At 35.8% G+C, this 24,322-nt stretch overlaps 1 protein-coding gene across 2 annotated transcripts; it reads left to right on the top strand.

Moving 5' to 3' along the window:
* The first annotated feature begins 366 nt into the window (after positions 1–366).
* Positions 367–23,601, top strand: LOC135157256 (uncharacterized). Of its 2 annotated transcripts, XR_010296270.1 has the most exons (11): positions 408–851; positions 9,843–10,085; positions 12,148–12,231; positions 12,872–13,023; positions 18,169–18,304; positions 18,794–19,000; positions 19,572–19,646; positions 20,251–20,358; positions 21,306–21,387; positions 21,974–22,966; positions 23,064–23,601. XR_010296270.1 is itself a non-coding variant. In XM_064112236.1 (10 exons), the coding sequence occupies exons 1-10, from the start codon at positions 773–775 to the stop codon at positions 22,653–22,655; spliced, it is 1,848 nt and encodes a 615-aa protein (XP_063968306.1). In that variant the 5' UTR covers positions 367–772; the 3' UTR covers positions 22,656–23,601. The 2 variants fall into 2 exon arrangements, 1 of the variants encoding a protein (XP_063968306.1); XM_064112236.1 differs by having other exon boundaries at positions 367–851; positions 21,974–23,601.
* The last annotated feature ends 721 nt before the right edge of the window (positions 23,602–24,322 follow it).

Here is a 24,322-nt window from a genome sequence, read left to right as displayed (position 1 = left end):
CACGATATCGCAAGCTCGATAGTATAAACCAGCCCCACTGTCATGACGTTCATTCGCTAAGCTTTATGGGGAGTGAGTTAAAAAGATATCTTGTTTTCCTCCTGTAAAGTCTCTAAGTTATCAATTAATTCAAATATTAAGCTTGTATAAATCGCCCGCGTTACTCAATCAAAATTGTTATGTTTTTTAGTCTATGCCCACACCCCCGTTTAAGTTCTCCAGTGTCGGCTACATTTTTCTAAACCAGAAGGATTGCAAGTACAATCACAAATTTAGCCTATACAGGGTATGATTACGTAATCCGGAAAGGAACTACTAGATATCAAGCGAAATCGACAAATCGTGGTTTTAATCTTTAGATTATGTACAAAAGAAAATTGGTGTCAGGGATAAGAGGAAACTAAATCATATCACAATTGTTCACGGACTAGTATACAGATAGCAATAGCGTAAGTGTTCCAAAGAGCTGTTCCAGTTACTTTGTACCGCCCTCCCTGTGTTACGTCTGTTTATCATGCCAACGACCAACTCGCCCCGGATACGGTTGAAGTCAAATAGTGCCTGACTGCAGTCCCACCGACGAAACGGACTCCAAACCGACTAACGATATGCCATTCGAAATACGCTACATCTTAAATCGGGTTTGATTCGGTTTATTTGGTGTGACTGTAGCAAAAACCGGATACCCGGAAAGTGCACTGGAAATTATACACCACTTACTTGATGTGGATATTCGGTCATTACTCTAGGGCTACATCATCAATAACTAAACATGACGAAATTGCGGTGGGAATTTCTTCGATTATGTTTGTTGATGGAAATATCCAGACTTATTCAGGCTGAAGTTGATGGTAAGAATATATACTTTTAAAGGCTTATTTATATGAAGAGTTTATTTCGAATTGGGGATAAGTCTGCTTTTCTGCGATTCTGAGAAATTACCTTTTTTCTGCACCTTCTGTATATCATATTAAACTTAACGAAACATAACCATGCATGCATGCCGTGTGAATGTTTAGAAACAAAAGATCTGCAGGTCATAGTATTTTTTGCCTTTAATTTTTTTATCTACCCCCCTTTGAAATAAACTGGATCTAACCCGTACTGAAAATAACATTTTGAGTGAGTGTGTGGGTTTGTGCGTGGGTGTGTGAAACTACGGTTGTCTGTTTCCTTTAGCTCGTAAGGGTCACATTTGGTATCTTACATAGAATATTTGACTTCCCAAAACGGGTTGGATCTAGTTTATTCTAAAACTGGGTTAAAAACGAATAAATGAAAACAAAAATTAAAATGAACAATTAAAGGAAAAGGTAAATGAAGGAAGATTATCTATTGTTACTGGGGGTGCTGTGACAATGCTCAGCACCCCCAGTAACAATAGACTAATCCTCCGTGGATAGGTCCCTGGAGTAAGGTCCTGTTAAATAACCGATGCTCATTTATAGAGTCATAATCAATTATTTGCAATGTTTCTATGACATGTTCGGTAAGAAGGTGATACTGAACATAAAGTATTTTTGAGCGGTGTTTAATGTCATTCATTGGTCAAGAATAATGTCATGATTAACTTCGTCAATTTATCATAATGTTTTTTTTACGATTTTGTATGCTACTGGTAGACCAACCATAGATCTACTCTTGTGAGTAGGAGGTGCACTCACCGACAAAATGATCTCCAGATCGAAAATAAACTACTACATTATTTCGAATGGTATATCAGAGGCAAGGTGTCGTGGCCGCGCCCTACTATGTGGAAGACCGGGGTTCGATTTCCGGCACCGCCCTTGAGCAAGGCATTTTATATTGCTGTTTAATCTTGCATAAAATAAATGGAAATGCTATATATATCATTGATACCAGTGTGTGCATGTGTAAAAAACTAAAGAAAAGAACACCAAAAGCAGTCGATTGGGTCGGATTGATTGGCTTGATTGATAGCATATTATAAACATTTAGATACTAGTAGGCGGCAAGTAGTAAGAATTCCAAAAATTTTCTGTAGAATCTGATTTTTTGTGCTTATCCCCCTATTTTTAGGGTGCTGAATACGAATCTGCTTGTTGCCAAATTTATAAATGCCGTCTTCGACCGTTGCCATGGCAACAGATTAATTTCTCAAAAATTGTATGTATTCCCCTGTAAATGGTAGATAAACATGATATAAATTAGCCAATAGATTGATTTCAGGGTTCCAATCAAATACAAATGAAATTCAAAAATATTTAAGATCATCAAATTGGTTCCAATTGGCCCGTTGTCATGGTAACGGCTCATTTTTCCTCCAGAAAAGTAAAAAATGTGATTTAAAGTTGTAGAATCTGTTTTTTGTTTCATTTTCCCTGCGTTTAGGGTGTTAAACATAGGAGTGGTTTTTGCTTAATGTATAAATACACTCTCATTCCATTGCCATGGCAACCAAATAATACCTAATTTGGTAAAAAAAGGAAATAACATGGTAAAAAAAGACAATGGTGAGAAATACAATAAAAGCGACCTACATGTACATGTTTAATCTACTTGCGTTGGGTTTTTCCCACTCATTTAGAATAAAAACTACATAAGTGTTATGCATGAGTTTATTGGAATGATAGGAATTGATGTTGCCTTGAGAATGCTTGAATTTAAAGATAAATATCAATATTGCAAATGGCCCGTTGCCATGGTAACATCTTATTTTTCTCAGAAAAGAACAAATTTTGATAAAAACATATGGAGTCACATTTTTTTCGTTCATTTCCGCTAAGTCTAGGTTGCTAAAAATAAATATGCTTGTTGGTAAATATGTAAGTACCATCTCAGACCATTGCCATGGCAACCAAATACCAACTTATTTGGTAAAAAATAACATGTTGAAAAAGGTAATGGTGGGATGTACAGTAAAAACGAACTAATCTACATGACCAAAACCAAAAACAAAACCAAAATTACGTAATTATTCTGCATGAATTCATTAGAATGATAAAAATTGATGTTCCCTTGGGAATGCTTGATTTTATTAATAAATATCAATGTTGCAAATTGCCTGTTGTCATGGTAACGGCTCATTTTACACCAGAAAAGTTTTAATAAAAATATGTAGAGTCTGATTTTTCTTTCATTTCCGCCAAAGTATACACGTAGGTTGCTAAACTTGATATTCTTGTTGCTGCTGCTTTGATAGTGGTTAAATAATTTAATTTTATATGATAAATATCAATGTTGCAAATGGCCTGATGCCGTGGTAAACATCACTCCTCGCAAAGTTCCCTTCTGCAGACTTTCAACCTGAAGAAAGTAAACTGAGCAGTTTGGCATAGATCTGGATACATATCTTCAGAACCTCCCTGCACTCCCTACTCATTACGACATATTTTTTGAGCTGCTGAAGAAATCATCAAGGAAGAATATTCCACAAGAATGCCGTACAAGCTATACTCAGGGCCGGCAGAAACACCATGCAGATTCGGATCCTTGGGAAAGACTCTACAAAGTCCCAATCTAGGTCCCAAGTGGCCAACCAGCTTCTAGTGAACAGCCAAGGTAACCCTCATAATTACCCGCGAAGATCCAACCTAAAAGTGTGCGGACAGCCTGCCAAGAGTCATCTGAGTTCACAAGACCTTTCAGCATGAACGACTTGTGCAATGCTATCAAAGCAATGAAGATCAGCAAGGCAGCTGGATTGGATGATGTCCTCGATCTGTGAGCAGATGAAACATCTTGGACCTGTTGCACTCCAACGGCTGCTTGACACGCTAAACTACTGTCTGAGTGAAAGCACAATGCCAAACTTATTGAGGAAATCAAGGGTAGTTGCCTTACTCAAGCCAGGCAGAAAACCAGCCAATGCAAAGAGCTACCGGCCCATATCTCTGCTTTGTCACACATACAAGATCTTTGAAAGGCTCCTACTCAACCACATTGCTCCCTTGGTGAATGAGCTCCTCATTCCAGAACAGGCAGGATTTAGGCCAGGAAAGTCCTGTACTAGTCAACTGCTGAATCTGGCACAGTACATTGAAGATGGCTTCGAGAAAGGGTTGATAACTGGAGCAGCCTTTGTTGACCTCATTACAGCTTATGACACAATCATCGAATACTCACAAGGAAAGTCTTTGAGATGACAAAGGAAGGCTTAAGCTGACACAGATGATTCAGAGCATGCTCTCAAATCAGCAGTTTTTGTGCATCTCAGTGGTTTCAGTAGCAGAAGGCTGACACACAAAAGGTCTCCCACAAGGAAGAATCATCGTCCCACTCTTTAGCATCTACATAAATGACCAACCAATCCACCAAATAATGAGAGCTACCTGTACGCTGATGAAATTTGCATTGCTTCACAGAAACAGTCCTCTGAAGAGATGAAAAAGCACTCAGCAATGCTCTGGTAGGCCTGACTCCTTACTACGCTGCAAATCGTCTCTGGGCAAATCCAGAAAAAACCCAACTCAGTGCTTTTCACCTAAAAAACAGAGATGCAGACCAGTAACTAAGGTTCAGATGGTATAGAAAATGGTTGGAACACACCAGTAAGCCAATCTACCTTGACGTCACCCTAGACATTTCCCTTACCTACAAAGACAATGTTTCCAAGACAAAGGCTAAAGTTTGAGCAAGGAACAGCATCCTGAAGGAGCTTGCCAACATAAAATGGGATTAGATGCCAAAACCATCCGTGCGACAGCTCTTGCTCTATGCTACTAGACTGCTGAGTATGCAGTCCCCATCCGTTTTCGGTCATCACATGCTGCAATGATTGATACAGCCCTGAATGCTGCTTGCAGAGCAATTACTGGCTGCGACAAAACAAGAGCAGATGATCTCTACCTACTGTGTGGTATTGCCCATTTACACATTAGAAGATAGGTGCCAGCAAAGGTGGAAAAAACAAGCAAGAAGATCACCCTCTTCATCCACCCTTTAACTATGAACCTGCCAAAAAGAGATTCAAAACAAGATGTAGCTTCCTTCACTTGACTGAATCCCTTGATGGCTCTGCTCACAATCAAAGGATCACCCAATGGTCCAACCATCTACAGTCTGTGACGCACAAGCTCTCCTATGGACCTAGCGAATCACTTCCTAGGTTCAAGTGAGGAATGTGGAGTGTAAAGATCTTTTTTTGACCATTTGTGCTCTAATAAATTTTTAAAAAAAATAGCCAGTATGCCAATATTTCTAAGGGTTTGTGAAATTAGGGAGAATTCAGCTAGAGACCATTTTGAGAATATTTTGGGCCATTTGGCCTAGTAATCTGACAGAAATATTGATTTAGGGGTAAAGTTTTCAAGAGATTGATATGTGACATCTATTTGCTGAATTGAATTACCCCAACTTCAAACTCCAAGGTGGCTGCCAATTTAAGGGTCACAAATGTCTATATTTTAAAGCTAAACGTTAATGGAATAAAATAAATTTGCCAATCACATTCATGTATAATGTGTTTCTGGACAATTAATTGTATGAAGAAAAATTGACCATGAAATTCGTATAAAAGCTTTGAAATGGCTGCCGGAAACCATTTTAAAAATAAATTTTGGGTGGATATTGCTATAAAGCTGATAAAAATATTATAAAGAATGAGTTTTATAGGGAAAAGGAAATCAAAATCTTAAGTCTATTTGATGAGTTGAAGTGATCTTGACCTCCTGAACAGAGATTGACTATGATATAATTAAAATATCCAGAGTGGCTGCTGGTGGCCAGTTTGAAAAAAAGGAATTTGGGTTCATTTGTGCTATAAATGAGTTTTTAAAATAGCAACATGGAGATTTTTGAGGTTAGGAAATTAAAATCTTAAGTCCACACAGTTAACTGACCTAAACTTGACCGCCTAATCAGAGATTATCGCCATGAAAAAATCAAACTGACAGCTGCCTGTCATTTTGAAAAATGACAACTTTACGGGGTGATTCCATTTTGATAGAGAGTTGTTCAAAATATTTATTTGGGGGTTTTAGAGTCAAGAAATCAAAATCTGAACTACCTTTGACATACTGACCTTGCCTTTAAAACGAATCGCGGTCGGTATAGCCATTAAGAAAAAAAGGGTCAAGGGTTGCAATATGGCGTTCCTCAGGGTTTTGTACTGGGACCTTTAATTTTTACTTCGTATTTATAACCACTTGGGGACACTTTGAACTGGTGTTCAGCCGCCTAGATAATAGTCACTACAGCACATTCAGAATCGAGCAGTCGGTACCATTTCAACGGCCAGAAAGTATGATCATGTGTTTCCTTTGTTCAAAGAGATTCACTTGCTACTGGTCAAAAACAGAATTATAGAAAAAATTGCTTTGTTTACTTGTCCATTGATAACCTGACACCACAATACATTTCATGCTGGGTTTTTGTTTACAGACCCTTTTCTATCCCCCAACTTAGGTCAACGGTGCATAAGTTTCACTGGTCCCAATATTCAAAATCCGTTCATGTCCTTCTGTACAATTGTTTTTTTAAAGCTTACAAACCTATGAATTTTATTTGTAACACCCACTTTATGTATTGAAAGCACTTGAAAAGTAGAATTATTCATTTTTATAATAATAAATAAAATAATACAGGATTTGTATAGTGCTCCTATATTACCCCGGCTAAGCTAGACTACCGCATCCGGTGCTCACAGCTTTTTAAGGACTTATATCCTGCAGGTACCCATTTATCTCACCTGGCTTGAGTGCAGCACAATATGGATAAATTTCTTAATGAAGGAAACACACCCTGGCTGGGAATCGAACCAATATCCCTCAGATTGAAAAAGTCTTAATCACTAGACAACGACGCCCCCCCCCCACAATTATATTGGAAAGTGCTTTGAGCATGTTTACATGAAGAAGTGCTATAAATGTTAAAATGTATGTATTTATTTAATAGAAAGCTGTTCAAGATAATTTAACTCCAAAGTTTATTTGGCAAATTGACATAATCATGGCCACCTATTAGATATAACTGACCTTTTGAGGAAACAAAGGTAAAATTCTTCCATTTTTAATGTAGACTCAATGTGGGACTTTCATGAAAGCCTATTCATTTAATAATAGAATCCTAAGGGTTTTTTAACCTCAAAAGACCCTTGACCTTCACCTAGTGACATGATATCTAATTATCTTGAAAATTAATAAACCTAAGTAAAGTTTTTGATGTTGATACCACAGTACAGTCAACGTTCATTGACCATAACTTTAACCTGAAACTCATGCACAATGATGTGATAGTTGAATACCTTTATGTCCAATTTTCTTGAAATAGATGTATATACGCACTCTCAAAGGTTTGTTTTTTCAGAAACTTTATGAGATTCAATGATAATAAAACAACATGGTCAAATTTTGGTGATCGTAAAATACCTATGACCTTGATCATATGACATGAAACTTGTGCAATATGATTAATTATATTTAATGATTACCCAATGTTTTGTTGAAATATCATAATATAGATCCATATATTTCCAAAATTATGAAAATATTTCTAAGTTTACTTTTTCAAAATGGACACCACCTGCCAATTTGGTTATGACATGACAAATTTGATATCAAACAAATGAGTATGTCTTGCCCCTTCATCAAATTGCTTTGTTATCTGGAGCTGAAATATTTATGTGTAATTTTTCCAAAAAAATCTTCATATTTTAGACGATTTGAAAATAAAAACTTGACAAAAACATTTCATATTTTTGCTAGTTACTTGTCAACACAAACATTTCAGATCACACTTTTTGTTCAGTGGTGACATATCATGATAGAAAAAGTGATATAAATCATAGATTTGACATTTATATATTTCTATGAAACGACGTTTGAAAATATAATAACAATATAATAAATTTTATACGAATATTACTATTTTTCTTCAAACAAAATTTCACCTGATATTTACTTTAATCCCATCGGCATCCTTATCATGTGAAAGAGCTTAATATGCTCTTTCATTTGACACCAAATTCGTCATGGTAGTATTTATATTTCTGAAGATATAGTAAATTTTAGGATGTTTGGCAAACGAACAAATTTCACTGAATTCCATGGGTGTATGTAAACTTTCGGCCTCAACTGTATGTTGAGCGACCTAAAATTAGGGGAAATGAAAGGAAAATTTGTTTTTTTCAATTTTGTAATTTTCTGAGAAAAATAAGATGTTACCATGGCAATGGGAGGTTTGCAACATTCATATTTATATTTATATTAAATTCAAGTGTTACCAAGGCAACAGCAATTCTTTTCTTTCTAATGAACTCATGCAGACTACTTTCTGTATTTTTTGTTCAATATTTAATGGTTCAAACCTTACGCATGTAGATTGTGATTTTCATGGTATTTTCCACCATTATCTCCCCCATGTTATTTGGTTGCCATGGCAATGACCTAAGATTGTATTTATACATTTAGCAACAAGCACATATAGATCTAGCATCATATAATTAGGGGAAATGAAAAAAAAAAATCAGATTCTACAATATATTTTATCAAATGTATACTTTTCTGAGAAAAAAATAAGCTGTTACCATGGCAACGGCCAATTTGCAATATTGATATTTATCTTTAAATTCAAGCATTGTCAAGGCAACATCAATTCCTATCATTCCAATGAACTCATGCATAACACTTATGTAGTTTTTTAGTAAATGAGTGGGAAAAACCCAATGCATGTAGATTACATGTACATGTAGGTCGCTTTTATTGTATTTTTCGCCATTGTCTTTGTTTACCATGTTATTTCTATTTTTACCAAATTAGGTATTATCTGGTTGCCATGGCAATGGAATGAGAGTGTATTTATACATTTAGCAAAAACCACTCCTATGTTTAACACCCTAAACGCAGGGAAAATGAAATAAAAAACAGATTCTACAACTTTAAATCAAAATTTTTACTTTTCTGGAGGAAAAATGAGCCGTTACCATGGCAACGGGCCAATTGGAACCATTTTGATGATCTTAAATATTTTGAATTTCATTTGTATTTAATTGGAACATTGAATTCAATCTATTGGCTAATTTATATCATGCTTATCTACCATTTACAGGGAAATACAAGCTATTTTTGATAAATTAATCCGTTGCCATGGCAACGGTCGAAGACGGCATTTATAAATTTGGCAACAAGCAGATTCATGTTCAGCACCCTCAAAATAGGGGAAATAGCACAAAAAATCAGATTCTACAGAAAATTTTTGGTAACCTTAAATATTATGACGAGGAGCTGTGTACTATACTAAGAAGTTTAAAGGCCACCGCACACCTTACGACTGTTCGCGATCCGAATTTGGAACAAATCGCACTTTGCTCATTTTCTGAAAATGTTAATGGAACATATAATTTCATTTGAGGTTAAAATTAATTGAAATAATACTAATATAACCATTTTGAAAGATTGAACACCTTTATTTTGGAGTAAAGGCCAAATTAGTTTCAAATCGTAGCCAATCGTACGACTGCTATGACGTGATTACGACTAGATATTAAATTCGCTTTTATTCTAAGAAGGGCATAGTCACAGATTTGAACATAGGGATTCGTACGATGATTTCGAACATTACACAGTAACATTTTCCAAGTCTCAATATTAGCATCAAATTCTACATTTTATTCTGAATTCCGGTCGCAGGCCAATCGTAAGATGTGCGGTCGCCTTAAGAGGTATATGCATATATTTATACGCATTATTTTCCTCGTATTTGCCCACCCTAAGTTTGAATTCAAGGCACATAACTATCACGGAACCTAATGTTATGCACATTGAACATAAGAAGAATAGTGGGCATGGTGTGTATTTAAAATCTGATTTTTTTACTATTTATATAAATATATATATTTTTTCCCTTTTGTCCGTTTCTTCATGATGTGCTGCTCTCAATCAAAGGTGTCCGGTTGCTAGGTGGGAACAAGCCAAACCAGGGTCGCCTTCAAGTTCGGTTTGATCACGGGTCAAGCTATCAGTACATGTGTGCTGAATCATGGACCGTCAAAAACAGCAAAGTACTATGCCGACAACTCGGATATCCGGGACTTGTACGAGACTACCGAACCACTTCCGGCTTGCCATTTGAAACTACTTACAATGGCGATACGGTTTCGAACGTAGCTTCGGTCAGGTGTGAGGGAAGTGAGTGTTTGGTTCATCTTGCTCGGTTGTTCGGGGGGGGGGGGGGGTGTTCACATAACACGTACCCCTTAAAGATGTATTTTATCGTGATATTCATAATAAAAATGTATTTTTTCAAACTCCTTTTTTCTACCTTTTATTACTGACTTCCCCACCTTTATCGTAAACTCAACATTTTATTTAAAAAAATGGTATTGGATCAATATAATTATATTGCAAACACGGGAAATATGGAATGGTTATTTTGTGACTAAACTTAGTTTAAAAATTATATTGAAAGGTAAACTAATAAATAATAAAGGTTAATTCACATTTTCCAAATATAATCCTCTTAATTGATATCGCAGAAAACCGCGAAATAATAAGTTTGGTAGAGTACTGTGGAGTTTGCCATTCATAAACCGAATCTTCATTAAGGTCTGGTGTTAATCAGCATGCTTTATTTTCAAATTTCTAATCATAATCTGTCAAGACACTTTTACCGATCACTATTCCGACTCTTACTCCTAACAATAAATTATTCCCATGCCCGGTCATGAGAAAGTGTGCATATCCTTGATTTAATTTTTTTATGAAGCCTCCACAGTCAAGAGAAAATTAAGTGTTATCTACCGGGGCTATCTAACAATGGCGTCCAGACGTTTCATGACCTCCAAAATGGTAAAACAGAAAAGGAAAGGGGGAAAGGGTGACATACGATACCCTATTTTATATATTATGTAAAGGACTATCACAAAATTGGGGGTAAAAACATGTAAAAAATATTGCTAGCTCGCTTCGCTCACTCAGACATTTCTCCAAAGTTTGCCAAATACGCTATGTCTGGCGCCCTTAATGTTTTGTTCATTGCACTTTACTGCCATCACAGCCGTCCTATTATCTCTATTAATTAAACGGAGGAACACAATTGATAATCGATCCAATATCACTTCTATTACCTCGTTGAATCTGACATTTATTTTCTTTCCTTGTAAAAACCGGAAGTGGTTTCCCTTTGCATACTGTGAGTTTCGAAATCCAACAATGTCAAATGATATCAATCCCTTAGTAGGTGGATACATTCATAGTGTATGCATTTGAACACAAAACTATTATTTGCAGATGTGTTTTTTTAAATGAAGAATTGTGTATGTTGTTTTTGTATGCCATTCTTATGTCATTATTTGAAATTCATATTAGCACAGAATATATCATCAGATCATCGTAACCAGTACTCCAGCAACACAACTACCACCTCCACCATCATCAGTATCAACACCGTGACCACCACCACCACCACCATCATCATCATCATCATTCTCATCATCATTATCGTCGTCGGTGTTGTCGCGCTTGCTCTTTCATTGACAAATACATGTAGCGAACATTGTTGCGGGAGAACTCTCTTTCTCTCTCTCTTCCTTACTCTTTGTCCTTCCCTTTCATCTGCCATCATCCTAATTTTTTCTCTCTTTCTCTTTCATCCACACAGGTGCACCAGTCTTTCTTCTCGGTTACATTTCTTTTCACTTTCAATCCATCATTTCCGTACTACATTCATCACAATCATGACAATAGCATAAGATGTTTTTTTTAAAGGATTTTCCCGTTCTTGCATTTATACTTATACCTACTGTCTGTCTTTTAACTTATTCTTTGAGGAATCCAAACTCAACAAGCCCTGCTTTTTAGTGCATCCCTCCATTTCCTCAACAGTAATTTAGATAGTAAAGATGAATAAAAGAAGTTATAGCAAAATGCTTTCTCATGAATATTCTACAGTCATTATAATCACGATTATCCAGTTCATTGTAAATACCATTATTGATATGATTATCACATTGTTTAGGGTCTATTGTAAATATTTATTTATCTATGTCATATTGTCATACTGTATATATTTGTATATTAATGTATATCTTTGAAATGATTACTTTTACTGTTAAATTGACTTGAGTTGAAATGATAATAAACCAAACTGAACTGAACCGAACTGAAGTCAACGTAAATTAACGTCAGGGTGATAACTATAAATGTTTAAAGATTTTTTAGGTAATTTGCATTTTACTTTCCTTTTTCTAAGGTGAATATGATCTTGCCTCCTGTCCAAATAACCACAGCGTAATATCATGTTCCATAGACCAAACAGTGTCAATAATTTGTCATGGTAAGTTACTTGAAAATCTCCTGTTTGATAACATAAGCAAATGACACAAAGAATAACATATGCATACATACATTCTAAAAATCTACTTGAAATATATTTATACCTGATAAATTTCTTTTTTTTCTAAATTATTAAAACAAAAATTGTATATACATATATCAACATAATACATTTTGGCATGTGGGAGACCTCCATCTTAACCTAATCTTGAAATTGATAAAGGCTTCGAAAAGAAAAGGGAAGGAAAACCAGACAAACAGTGCAATAAGTAGTAGTAGTAAGTAGACCTACTTTAAAACCTTTTCTCTTCTTTTCCCCGATGTGTTTGTCGTTATTTATCCCTCCATCATTAGTTTCTTTACCTCTGTCTAGGGGGGGGGGGGGGGCCCCCCGGGGGGTCTTCATCACTTCTATGAATTTGAGAAACATTGTTTAGGTCGTTAAAGATTTGCTCAAACATGCTCAGAGATATTCTTCATCGAACTAAAACTGAGATTGGTCTTTTGCAGCTAAAAATGGGATTTGTGTGGAAAATGGGATTTGTGAGGATTTTAGACCAATATCGATTTTATTTAGTCGATCGCAAGTTTTTGTGACACGAGGTCTTAATCACTATTTTTTCTTATTGATACGATATCAGATTACGGATACCTCGGCTGCTTTCGGCAACGTCCGGAGAATATCGGATACGTCCCGAACTCTGTCCGATTCAATTATGCCATCACGAACAACGACGAATGCATTGTAAGGTGCAGTGGTGGATATGATTACGCCGGAAGCTCTGGGTCATTGGTAAGTATTGGGTAGAGGAGATTCACATTTTCGAAAATAGTTTATCCTGTTTTCTACGTCACTTCTGTTCAACAGTCTGAACAGTATCAGATATTTATTTTGTTTAATCATTGTCATACGAATTACTTTTTTTTCCTATACAGAGTAATGTATTAATATAGAAATACATAAACCATCAATTTATTTGTGATAGACCTATTGTGATGAACGAACCTGCATAAATATGTCACGTTGTGCTGACAGAACAACTCGACATATTAGGCGTTACGGAGGCTTGGCTTAAGGGAGATTCTCTGGACGGCCCTATCCTGGCGGACATTCAAACTACTCTTCAGCAATATCGTCTACTGAAACTTCCTCGCACAGGAAAGAAATATGGTGGTCTGTGCATTTTTCTAAGTAACAGTTTCATCACAAAGAAGAGAAGTCACTCATTTGTAACGTTTGAATGCCTAGAGGTATCGATTAGTTCATCTGACCAGGATACACTTTCGATGATTCTCATCTACAGACCTCCTGCCCGAGGCCAAAACTCTGCTCTCCTTTTTGTTGAGTTTTAAAGACTTCTAGTGTCTGTCAACCTATTATACTAAGTTAATCATCTGTGGAGATTTCAATATCCACGTTGACAACAACATGGATGCTGATGCAAGATCCCTAAAAGACCTTCTTGAATCTTGTGGTCTCAAATAGATGATATCAGAGCCAACTGAAGGTATCACTGACAACATTAGATCACTAGCTGCAATGCGTGAATCACGTTCACAGCAGCACATGCTCCTCATCCTGTATCAAGGCAGTAAGTTTGCCATCGTAAGCTTCCTAGCATCGATAATGAACTATTCAGCCGTGATATCGAAAGTAACCTCTCAAACATTGAAGACATTGACGATTTTGACTTAGCCCCCAAAAGGTGACACTTATGACTCTCTTCTGAAAGCTGCCATTGACAAGCATCCTACAATATCTTACCGGAGTGTTCACATGCCCTATGGTATGATGAATCTCTAAAAGCCCGACGACGAAAGAAAGGAAGAAAGGAAGTGGCGAAAGTCCATAGCTGTCACAGCCAAACAAGTTATGACGCGTCATTGACTGATTATCAATGTGTACTCGAGGAAGCCAAATGTGCCTACCATCGATAGAAAATTGCTGGTAGCAACAGCACATAGCTTTTCAAAGTCGTCAGTGAATTAACGGTAAAGCGAACTGATCAATAATTTGTTGGCATTCCACAGCTCGAAGGACGAATTTTGCCAAAGTTTTCCGTACTACTTCAACGACAAGATATCAAAATTACGGGCATCAGCTACCAACGTCGCCTATACCATCATCTGCTGAAGCTAGTTTGGTAGAATCTGCATGTTAATTTGAATAATTCCATCAAGTTTCAGAGAAAGATAATTAAATCTGAGAAGGTGAAAACTTGTGTACTTGATCCTGTTCCTGCATGCGTCTTTAGCGGATGCATGAATACTCTTCTTTCTGCCATCACAGATATGTTGAATCAGAGTCATATTATTAGCCATTTTCAAACTTCACTCAAATCTGCAGTTGTTACCATAAAATTGAAAAAAAAAGCAGAATCGAGATCCTGAGGACTTGAATAAATTTTTGTCCGATATCAAACCTCCCATTACTTGGGAAAGTTATCGAACGTGTGGTCAGTCAGCAGATTACATCATGGCTGGTAACTCTCTTTTCCTATCTCGGCAGTCAGCGTATCGTCAACACTACATAGGTCTGTTTATGGACCTTTCCAAAGCTTTTGATATTGTGAATCATGACATTCTTTTATACAAGCTTAAATATTATGGTGTAAGGGGCATAGCACATCAATGGTTTTAGAGTTATTTACAAAACCGTTATCAATATACTGTTTTTTATGAATATTCATCGGATCGTTTTATGGTAAATAATGGAGTTCCCCAGGGGTCTATTCTTGGCCCCTTGCTTTTCTTGATATATGTAAATGACATAGTTAAATCCTCTGGTAATTTTAATTTTACAATGTATGCAGATGACACAACGATATTTTATACGCAACCTAACCTTTTAAATTTAGAACAAAACTTTAATTTCGAATTGACTAAAGTGTGTAATTGGTTTAAAGCTAATAGACTCCTTATAAACAAAAAGAAGACAAATTTCATGATATTTTCTTTGCATAACTTATCTGATATTTCAAACACATTGACTGATATTACCATTTCCATTGACTCCATTCCTCTAAAGAGAGTAAATTTTGTAAATTTTCTTGGAATCTATATTGACTGTAATTTAAAATGGGATACCCATGTTAACAATGTTATTTGCAGAGTATCCAGATGTATTGGTATTTTATTTAAGCTTAAATACTATCTTTCAAATCATTCTTTGTTTTCATTATATAATGCTCTTATATTACCATACTTATCATATTGTTTCAGCGTTTGGGGTAATTGTACTAAGTTAAAAATAAACACCTTATTTAGATTACAAAAAAAAGCTTTGCGAATTTGCACCAACAGCCATTACCTTGCCCATTCTGCTCCTCTCTTTATAAAACTCAAAACTTTGAATATAACTGATTTATATCAGTATCAAACAGCAGTGTTGGGTTACTTGTATTTTCACAATCTACTTCCATATAACATTTCCACTATGTTCTCTGCAAATCTTAATGTTCACAATTACAATACAAGAAATCGATATAATTTTCATCGGTGGAAAGTTTTATTTATGTATGAAGAAAAATGTCCTCGATGTAGTATACCAATCATTTGGAATTCATTACCAAATTATATTTCTCTTTGTAATAACCAAAACTCATTTAAAAAACATTTGAAAACATTCTTTTTATCGAAATACTGACATGTACATGTACCCCAAGTAGTGCATGTATTGCCATATTTTTTTTGTCGATGTTCCTCTGACACATTTCATTTTTGTTTCTTTTTTTGTAAACATGTCTTTCAGTAACACATAATATATTTTATTGTATAAGATATAGATATAAGGGAACTTATTTTACAGGGCCACATGGCCTTATTTTAGTTTCCCTTTTTTTCATTTTCAAATGATTTAGCATGTATTACCCTTTCTTGTTTTTATTGAAAGGCATTCTGTATTAACTGTTTATATGTATTTTACTTTTATGAATGTATATTATTGCATGTATTTAATTTGTATTGTAATGAACTGTTTTTATATGATTGTGGAAAATAAATGATCAAACAACAACAACAACATTATGGAAACTGCACTACTACGTGTACATGACCTTCTTCAATGCCTAGACAATGGGAACGAGGCTCTGCTCATCCTTCTCGATCTTGCGGCGGCTTTCGATACGGTCGACCATGAGATTATTTTTTTCTAGGCTGAAATACAGATTTCGGGTGACTGGTACGGCATTGCAGTGGTTCACATCTTACTTGTCTGGAAGAGAGCAGAGAAAGTGCGCATTCAAGCGAACACCTCTGATTCAACGCCGCTGCTGTGGAGTGTGCCTCAAGGATCGGTAATCGGTCCGATTCTCTTTATCTGCTACTCTACGCAAATTCAGGACGTCATTCAAGCACATGGTTTCTCAATAATGATTTACGCTGACGACACACAACTTATCGTCTCCTTAAAGTCTTCAGAAAGGTAGAATGTTGTAGGCAGACTTGAAATCTGTCTCCAAGAAGTACGGAACTGGATGGTAAGTAGTCATCTGAAACTTATTGACAGCAAAATTCGAGGATCAGCGGCTATCCGCAGGTTGGTTGTTGTGCTGTAATAAATTCTCTAAGCGAATATGATGAATTTTAAGAATGTATCTGAGGCAGTGGGTCATAACATTGGCAGCAAGAGTGTCAGATAGGTGCAAGAAGGGTAATAAGATATTAGTGGCAAGAATGAGGGGATGAGCAGAGGTGAAAGCTGGGCTAACTGAAGCAGGGAGGCTTAGAGATAGGACATGTTGAATGAGAACCCAAGATTGAAGAAAACTCTCATAGAGACAAAACAGGAAGGGTTTGATGCGAAAAAGAAGCAAATGACAGGGGTAAAATGGAAATAGTAAAGCCAAATTGGAGACAAACGACCGACCGCTTCAGATACATCCGACTAACTGTCCTTTTAGACGAGTTCAGGAGGCTCTCCCTTTGACGTCAATGATTGGCCAGGTTCTGCCAACCCCTTCAGTATGTGATCTGGGTGTCATTTTTTACAAGAATATCAACATGTGCCGACACGTCAACATGGTTTGTCGCAAGACCTCATTTGCTCCGAGACGTATTGGAATGATTCGGTCATACCTTAGTAAGAATGTGACTGAGATCCTCATTCATTGTTTCATGTCTTTCCTTCTCGATAACTGTAACCATGGTAACAGTCTCTTGTATGGAACCCCGGACAAAGATATTGCAAAGCTCCAAAGTATCCAGAATTCAGGAGCAAGACTCTTCTCCAGATCCTAGAAACACGATCACATCACATCAATCCTCAAATAACATGAATAACTTCACTGGCTACTTATTAAATCATGATTTTGCTTCAAAGTCCTTCTAATAACATTTAATGCTGTCCACGGTCTTATCCTTCTGTATTTCTGAACTTGTTTCTTCATACACCCCTTTAAGGACACTAAGATCATCAACCCAACAATTCCTTTAAGTAAGTAGACTAAGAACTTAGACGCATAGCGAAAGGTCCTTCTTCTACAGTGCCCCAATCCTTTGGAATTGACTCCCCAGTACTCTCCGATCACACAATAATCCTGGACTTTTCTAATCCCAATTCAAACATTTCTCTTTAATGAAGCATTCAATTAGACCATTCCTTAAACTTATGCCATATGTAATTGATTAATTTTGTTGTTTTTTAAGTGTTATTGTAAATAGTTTCTTATATTGTATATTTTTTTTTCTGTAAAGTGCATTGAGAGTCCTTACACGTCTGAAATGCGCTATATAAGAATTTCATTATCATTATTATATATTCTTTTTTTCACTACTTAAAATATCCAAGGTGGGGAGTGGTCCCCTTCTCCCTTTAACGTTGCTACTCGCTCTACAATGTGTTCATAGGCTCATGTTCTGATAACTATCTTCAGTTTTGTTCTTTCTCTTCTCTATTGATCTTCAAAACGTAAACCATGATTCTTGATGGGGTACATAGTGTATCTGCACGTTTAGGTATCCCTCAGTTGAATTAGATCCGAGCGGAGATGAGCAATGTGATGAACTTTGTGAAACTAACTCCCTTCAAGCGTGTGGAAATAATGCAGAATATGCCCAGCAGCCATTTTATACGTGTAAGTAAGAATATATATTATCAAAAATTAATTATCATTAAGGAAAGTCTATCCCAAACGAAGCTCATTTGAATAGAAAGAGAGAAAAAAACAAATTAATGAAGCTTTTAATAAGCTGTACATTCCATCGAAATTGTATAGAAAAAAATTTGTATGATGTGAATAAAATTAATTTTGGGTTATTTGGCTACCACTACCCCGTCATGTCACGATAATACCATCATACTGCCATCAATGCAGCTGCCAACATCGCTAATAGTGTGGAATTTCATTCGCTTATGGTTGTTCTTTTTTATCATATACCTTCTTAACTAATAACAGGGAAAATACACCGCGACAGAGTATTAATTTAGAAAAATATAGAAAAGCCAAACCTGCTTAACGCTACAAATCTATCAGAATCAGATGGTAAATAAGAAAGATATGATATTTCAAAATTTTGTATACAGATATGTGAAATATTGATTATTGTAAATACTGTTGTCATAGTTTACAGCACTCGAGACGGATTTTGCGAAGCCCAGTCTGCTCCTCCCTCTGGTAATATAACCCAGTCATATAACCGCTATGGTGATTTTGTAACGTTTCGCTGCAACCCTGGCTATGAAATAGTTGGAAGTGACAGTCTACAGTGCATAAGGACATCAGAAAACACCAGCGAAATAAACTGGAATGGAACCCCTCCCACATGTAAAAGTAATACGGGTTTCCTATTACATTCCATTTCGGTTTGCTTTTTGACTGCTCTAACTCTGCACGATATATTTTGTTGTATCAGTAATAATTTTATTCAGTAATAATTTTATTCAGCAGATACAAATGTTCCTTTGCTCATTATGTTGACAAAAAACAAAAAAAATATAAGAACCGGCAACATAGTTATAATATAACAATTCTGTTTATTGCATCAAAGTTATTTACTGAATGTTTAAAATGTTGTCGCCCTCAGGATTAATATTAAAAAATTAATTCGAATGCGTATTGCCATAAGTGTGGCTGCAGATATTGAAAATTTAATCCGGATCATCTATTTTGTATACGTTTAGACATTTTAGGCACGAGCAATCCCGAAACACTGCCGAAGAATTTGCTTAAATTGATGATGAATTTGTAAAATCATCCTAGTTTACAATTATTTTTATATTTTTATATATATTTACTCTGGTGGGAGTAATCATTGTGTAGAGTTGCTGATAATATTTTTTTAAAGGAGCATACCTCCTGGAGCCAATTAGTAAATGTATTTCATTCTTACTTTTAATCTCAGAACCACCCCTAGTACAACCGACCTCAATGGGAACGACAACGATTATGACGATCTCCACCACTCCCATTTCCAAAGGTAATATATGTAATTATCATTTTTAAGCTCGAGAACGAACTGAACAAATTTGTTCAGAACCGTCTCGTATCGGTTTTATTAAAATATCGAATATATTTAATTGTAATCAATTTTGCTCTGTTCAACCAAAATCGAAATCCATATATATTATTGAAGATTAAATAGAAACCCCGTTAATCAAAATTGTGATTATTTGTTTTAATCCCAATGAAATTTATTCAGTACTGTGTGTACTTATCTAAATAACCAATCTAAATAAATTCAACTTAATTTCTTTCCGCAGCGACGATGACCCAGATTATGTGACCAGCCACGGAAAAACCAACATTAAATCGTTTGAGTTTTGTAAAGGTTATTGAGTTTTCAAATTGTCAAGATTTATCAACAATGACCCACACTAGTGCTTGATTAACCATAGAGGAAAGTCAGTGAGAGGTTTAAGCCTGATAAAGCATGAAATGAAAACAAGATTTAAAGTTTAAGTTTCAATTAAAAATGAAATGTGCACACTGTGCAATCTCAGTTCAACTAGAATACATTCAAGTCTTTAGTTCTTATTCAGTAGTTCAGCAAAGCGATTTAGTATTGCACTATTTTCATCTAGGTACATCCGATCCCTCGTTTAACTTCTCCTCACCCGGAAGTAGTTCAACCTCAAATGTCGTAACAAGCCCAGAAGCAGCTACCAACACACCAAGCGCAACACCTTTAGGTAATAGTTGGTGTAATATCAAACCGTCTACACAAACACCCATTTCAAATTCATACCTGGATGTAGTTTTGTGTATATTTATTAATCTTGTAAAATCAAAATATTCAGAAATGTTTCGAAGTGTTGAGAAAAAAAAGAAGATTTTTAGGCAAAGGATTAACATTATTTGAATACAAAGGGAAGTGGCTGCAAAATGTGACCGTTTTTCTTGCAAAAATGGCGTGTTTTCGCTAAACTACGCAGCAAATGCATTGAAAATGCGATTCAAATCACAATGAAAACCTGATAATTTTTTGTCGAAAATTGGTTAACCTGGATGTTCGATCGTTCTAAGGTTCAGAGCTGACGAAAAATTGAAGAAAATGTCATTTGTCCAGAGTCACGGACGACACTGCTGTTTTATTTCACCGATTCTCGACAAAGATTTCTCTGTCATGAAGGACTTTGGACAATGAATTTGTCTATGTTCAAGAAAGCGTCTGCGTTGTGTTTTCAAACCAAACATTCCCTAAAAGATGACAAAGCTGAGACGTATCACCCATATAGCATTCAATTATTGAACTTTAGACCTGTTAGGGATGAATATGACACTCATTTCAAATGTACAAATTGTTGATTGAATTAGGTTTCTTTTTCAGATGTGGAGTTAATCGCTATTTTAGCAGGTTTTTATCGTCATATCTGTATGTTATATCACTCATTACATTCAGTCGTGCATTAAATGTGTTCGGCATGAATATAACACTCCTTTCAAATTTACAAATTGTTGATTGAATTTGGTCTCTTTTTCAGATGTTAAGTTTATCGCTATGTTAGGTAGTTTGATCGCCATATCCGTATGTTATATCACTCATTACATTCAATCGTGCATTAGATGTGTTAATACGCATGTATATGACACTCATTCAAATTAACAAACTGTTGATTGAATTTGGTCTCTTTTTCAGATGTGAAGTTTATCGCTATTTTAGCTGGTTTGATCATCATATCCGTATGTTTTACTATCCTTATCACAGTTTTTATCTCCTGGTAGGTATCTTTGATTTATTTTACATAATTATCTTTGCCAGTTATTCATATTATCCCATCAACAAAATGAAATACACATTTCACAATTTATGACATGTGTAAAAACGGGAATTTTATTGACTCTATGTTTTTTTTATTTCAATCTTTTCATCAGGTACATTTAATTAACATGTCAATAATATATACTTTAAAGTAGTAGTTGAAAAAGGTTAAGGGTTTATAGAAAGAGATCTCGTTTTTTAAAACCTCTTGCACCATAAGCTGTCAATTAGAATAATAAAGAGCACGCTGACCCCCGAAATTAAACATGTTAAGACGCATACACAAACTTAAGGAATATCTAGACGTAAGTCATCTTCGACTGTACATAATTTTGATTAAAGCAATTAGGGGTGAGGAGGAAGGATGAGGGGTGGGGGATGTTAATTTTAACACAACGAAAAGAAGATACTTCTTCTGCAACAGATATGGCTTTTCTAGAAAAAAAAATACATACGATTAAACGTTGTTTAAGAACTAGACGCTAGCCGTTCATTATCTTGATATTGACGTATTTTCTTGTTATTATCCTCACTGTTTTGAAAAGCTTCGTAATCAGGCGACATAAAAGAAGAAGTGGTGACACTGTTCTTGAACTGCAGCCCATCCAGTGTCCTTCACCCCCATCTCATCCAGACAATGAACCCCGGCTGCGTGCTGTAAAAAACGACTACGTCAGCGATGCGGATCGTGGTCATGCTAACGACGTTGCTGCCGACAATGACCACGACACACAAGTGCAGCATAACTACTCTTCGTTTCACCAGCAACCAAATTCGGCTCCGAATCTTAACAGAGCCAAGAAACACGGTTCAACTGAACTACTGATTCATGGGGGAGGTGACGATGAGTACGCATGCGCGTACGAGTGCGTTGACAATACTGGATCGGATGTCAATAGAGGAACGAAGGGCGCCTCGTTGACACATGAAAGAGCTAAGGATGTCGATTGGCGTTCAAGCAATCCCGCAACAAACAATTTTAGGCCCACGACGACGACTGACCACGAATACACATACATCGCAAACGCCCAAACCCCACCTTTTCTCTCCGAAAGACGATATCCTGACCATGGCCAAGATATGGCGTACGAGATCCCAACGGAGTCGCCAGCTGCTCATGTATTTCAGGAAGTAAAGCGCCCCCAAGGGTTCAACCAGGACACGAGTCATTATTCGAATGAAACCGTTATCCATCCTCGATCCCGGGCCAATCGCGACATTATCTGAACCAAAATTTAATATCTTTATAAAGATCTATCATATCAATTCATGTTACTGGGCCAATATATTGAATTATTTGAAATGTTATCAATTCTTTTCAATTTTACACATGTCAGTGTTGTTATAAACCCCTCTTCGTATGTTCGTCATCGAATACATTGATAATAGTGCCTGTTGTTGAAATATTTTCTCTTATTTCATTATGGATACTTTAATCTTTTATCCGTTTTTTTTTTCTTGCTCTGTATGAGAATATGGTTTTGTCTTGAGTGCGAAATGGACCCTTCGCGAAAAGTAAATTGATTTGTATGTACACTGTAAAAAATGAAGTGCTAATTTAGCACTTACAGTGCTTGTATAGTAACTGCACTACGAGTGCTGATTTTCTAGTTCAAATTTAAATTAGAAAATCAGCACTCGTAGTGCAGTCACTATGCAAGCACTGTAAGTGCTTAATTAGCACTTCATTTTATACAGTGTATATATCAAAATGTTGTTTGTGATGGGTATATATCATTGAATAGAAGAATCCTTTTTATGTTTCATGTTTGTAGTTACAGCTTAGAAAATAAAGCTCTTTATTAAAAAAATTAATTAAACGTTTCATATTTATGCCCTACGTAGTGTATATTGCAATTGTCTGGCTATAATCATGAAAAGTAGCCAGTATTATATGAACGATGATTGTACATTCTTACAGCTTGCATATCTTTAGTAAACTGGGTCAATAATGAGAATTATACTCGAGTATCAGTTGAACATTCCCATCTTATTCAACTCAAACACATCTAGCGACCTCTCTCGGCAATAGTTTTATATTCATTTAAAATGGCTCTATGACCATTTATCTTACAAATTTGGGGATTAGATAGCGTAGGCCACAGACTGTACCCCCTGCATTTCCTTTTTAGCCCAATCCATGCTCTTGAATAAAACAATGTAAAATCACAAAGTTTGTACTGTCTAACACATTTCCTTTCATATCCTCCACTTCATAAGTGTTTTAGGGTTAAGACATTCATCTTATAATCTCGTTATGCATTGGAATAGTGAAAGCCATATTTTTGGTTTTACCAAAATTAAAGACATCATTTTACATAAAAAGGCAGCAGACATTCCAACAATCTCAGAGTTTTGTTCTCATTTTGCAGTAGAAGGAAATGATGATCCGAGCTAAATTGTACTTCAGTAAAACGATTCTGAAAGTTCTTAATTAGTGTCAATTCCAAGAAATGAAAATGAAAGAAAAGAAAAGAAGCAATCTACATAATATCAAGTTTAATTAGGAATCAACGTCACAACATTTATTATTGCATTTACACAGGATATGCAGAAACTGCAAACAGATGATAAAAGTCTGTATTAAGTTTTAGTTATTCCATTGATTATTTATTTTCAAATGTTTACTTAAATACACATATTGCATATTGTACATGTTTCGAGAAAATTTTTGGGGACTTACAATCAACAAAACGAACAAAACAACAAAACACTTGGTAAGCATGGAATAAATGTTTTAGGATAGCGATTTTAAAGTACAATCTATGCACAAAACGTTTAGAGGTGAGAGTTAAACCTAGAAGATTAGTGTTCAAGGGTTCTTTCATTGTCCACAAGAAAATATATACAATAACTTCACCAAAAATGGAGCTAAACTTGATCATTGCCAGTGG

Source organism: Lytechinus pictus, chromosome 17, assembly GCF_037042905.1.
Source record: "Lytechinus pictus isolate F3 Inbred chromosome 17, Lp3.0, whole genome shotgun sequence".
NCBI lineage: Eukaryota > Metazoa > Echinodermata > Echinoidea > Temnopleuroida > Toxopneustidae > Lytechinus > Lytechinus pictus.
The sequence above is the reverse complement of the archived record's forward strand: the minus strand, read 5'-3'. Positions and strand labels throughout refer to the sequence as shown.

Excerpts from the sequence above, each read along its gene's own strand:
- LOC135157256 (XM_064112236.1), top strand. The coding sequence starts at position 773 with ATGACGAAATTGCGGTGGGAATTTCTTCGATTATGTTTGTTGATGGAA. Across the intron at positions 852-9,842 it reads TATTCAGGCTGAAGTTGATG|GTGTCCGGTTGCTAGGTGGG; the intron begins GTAAGAATATAT and ends TCTCAATCAAAG. Across the intron at positions 10,086-12,147 it reads TTCGGTCAGGTGTGAGGGAA|GTGAATATGATCTTGCCTCC; the intron begins GTGAGTGTTTGG and ends CCTTTTTCTAAG.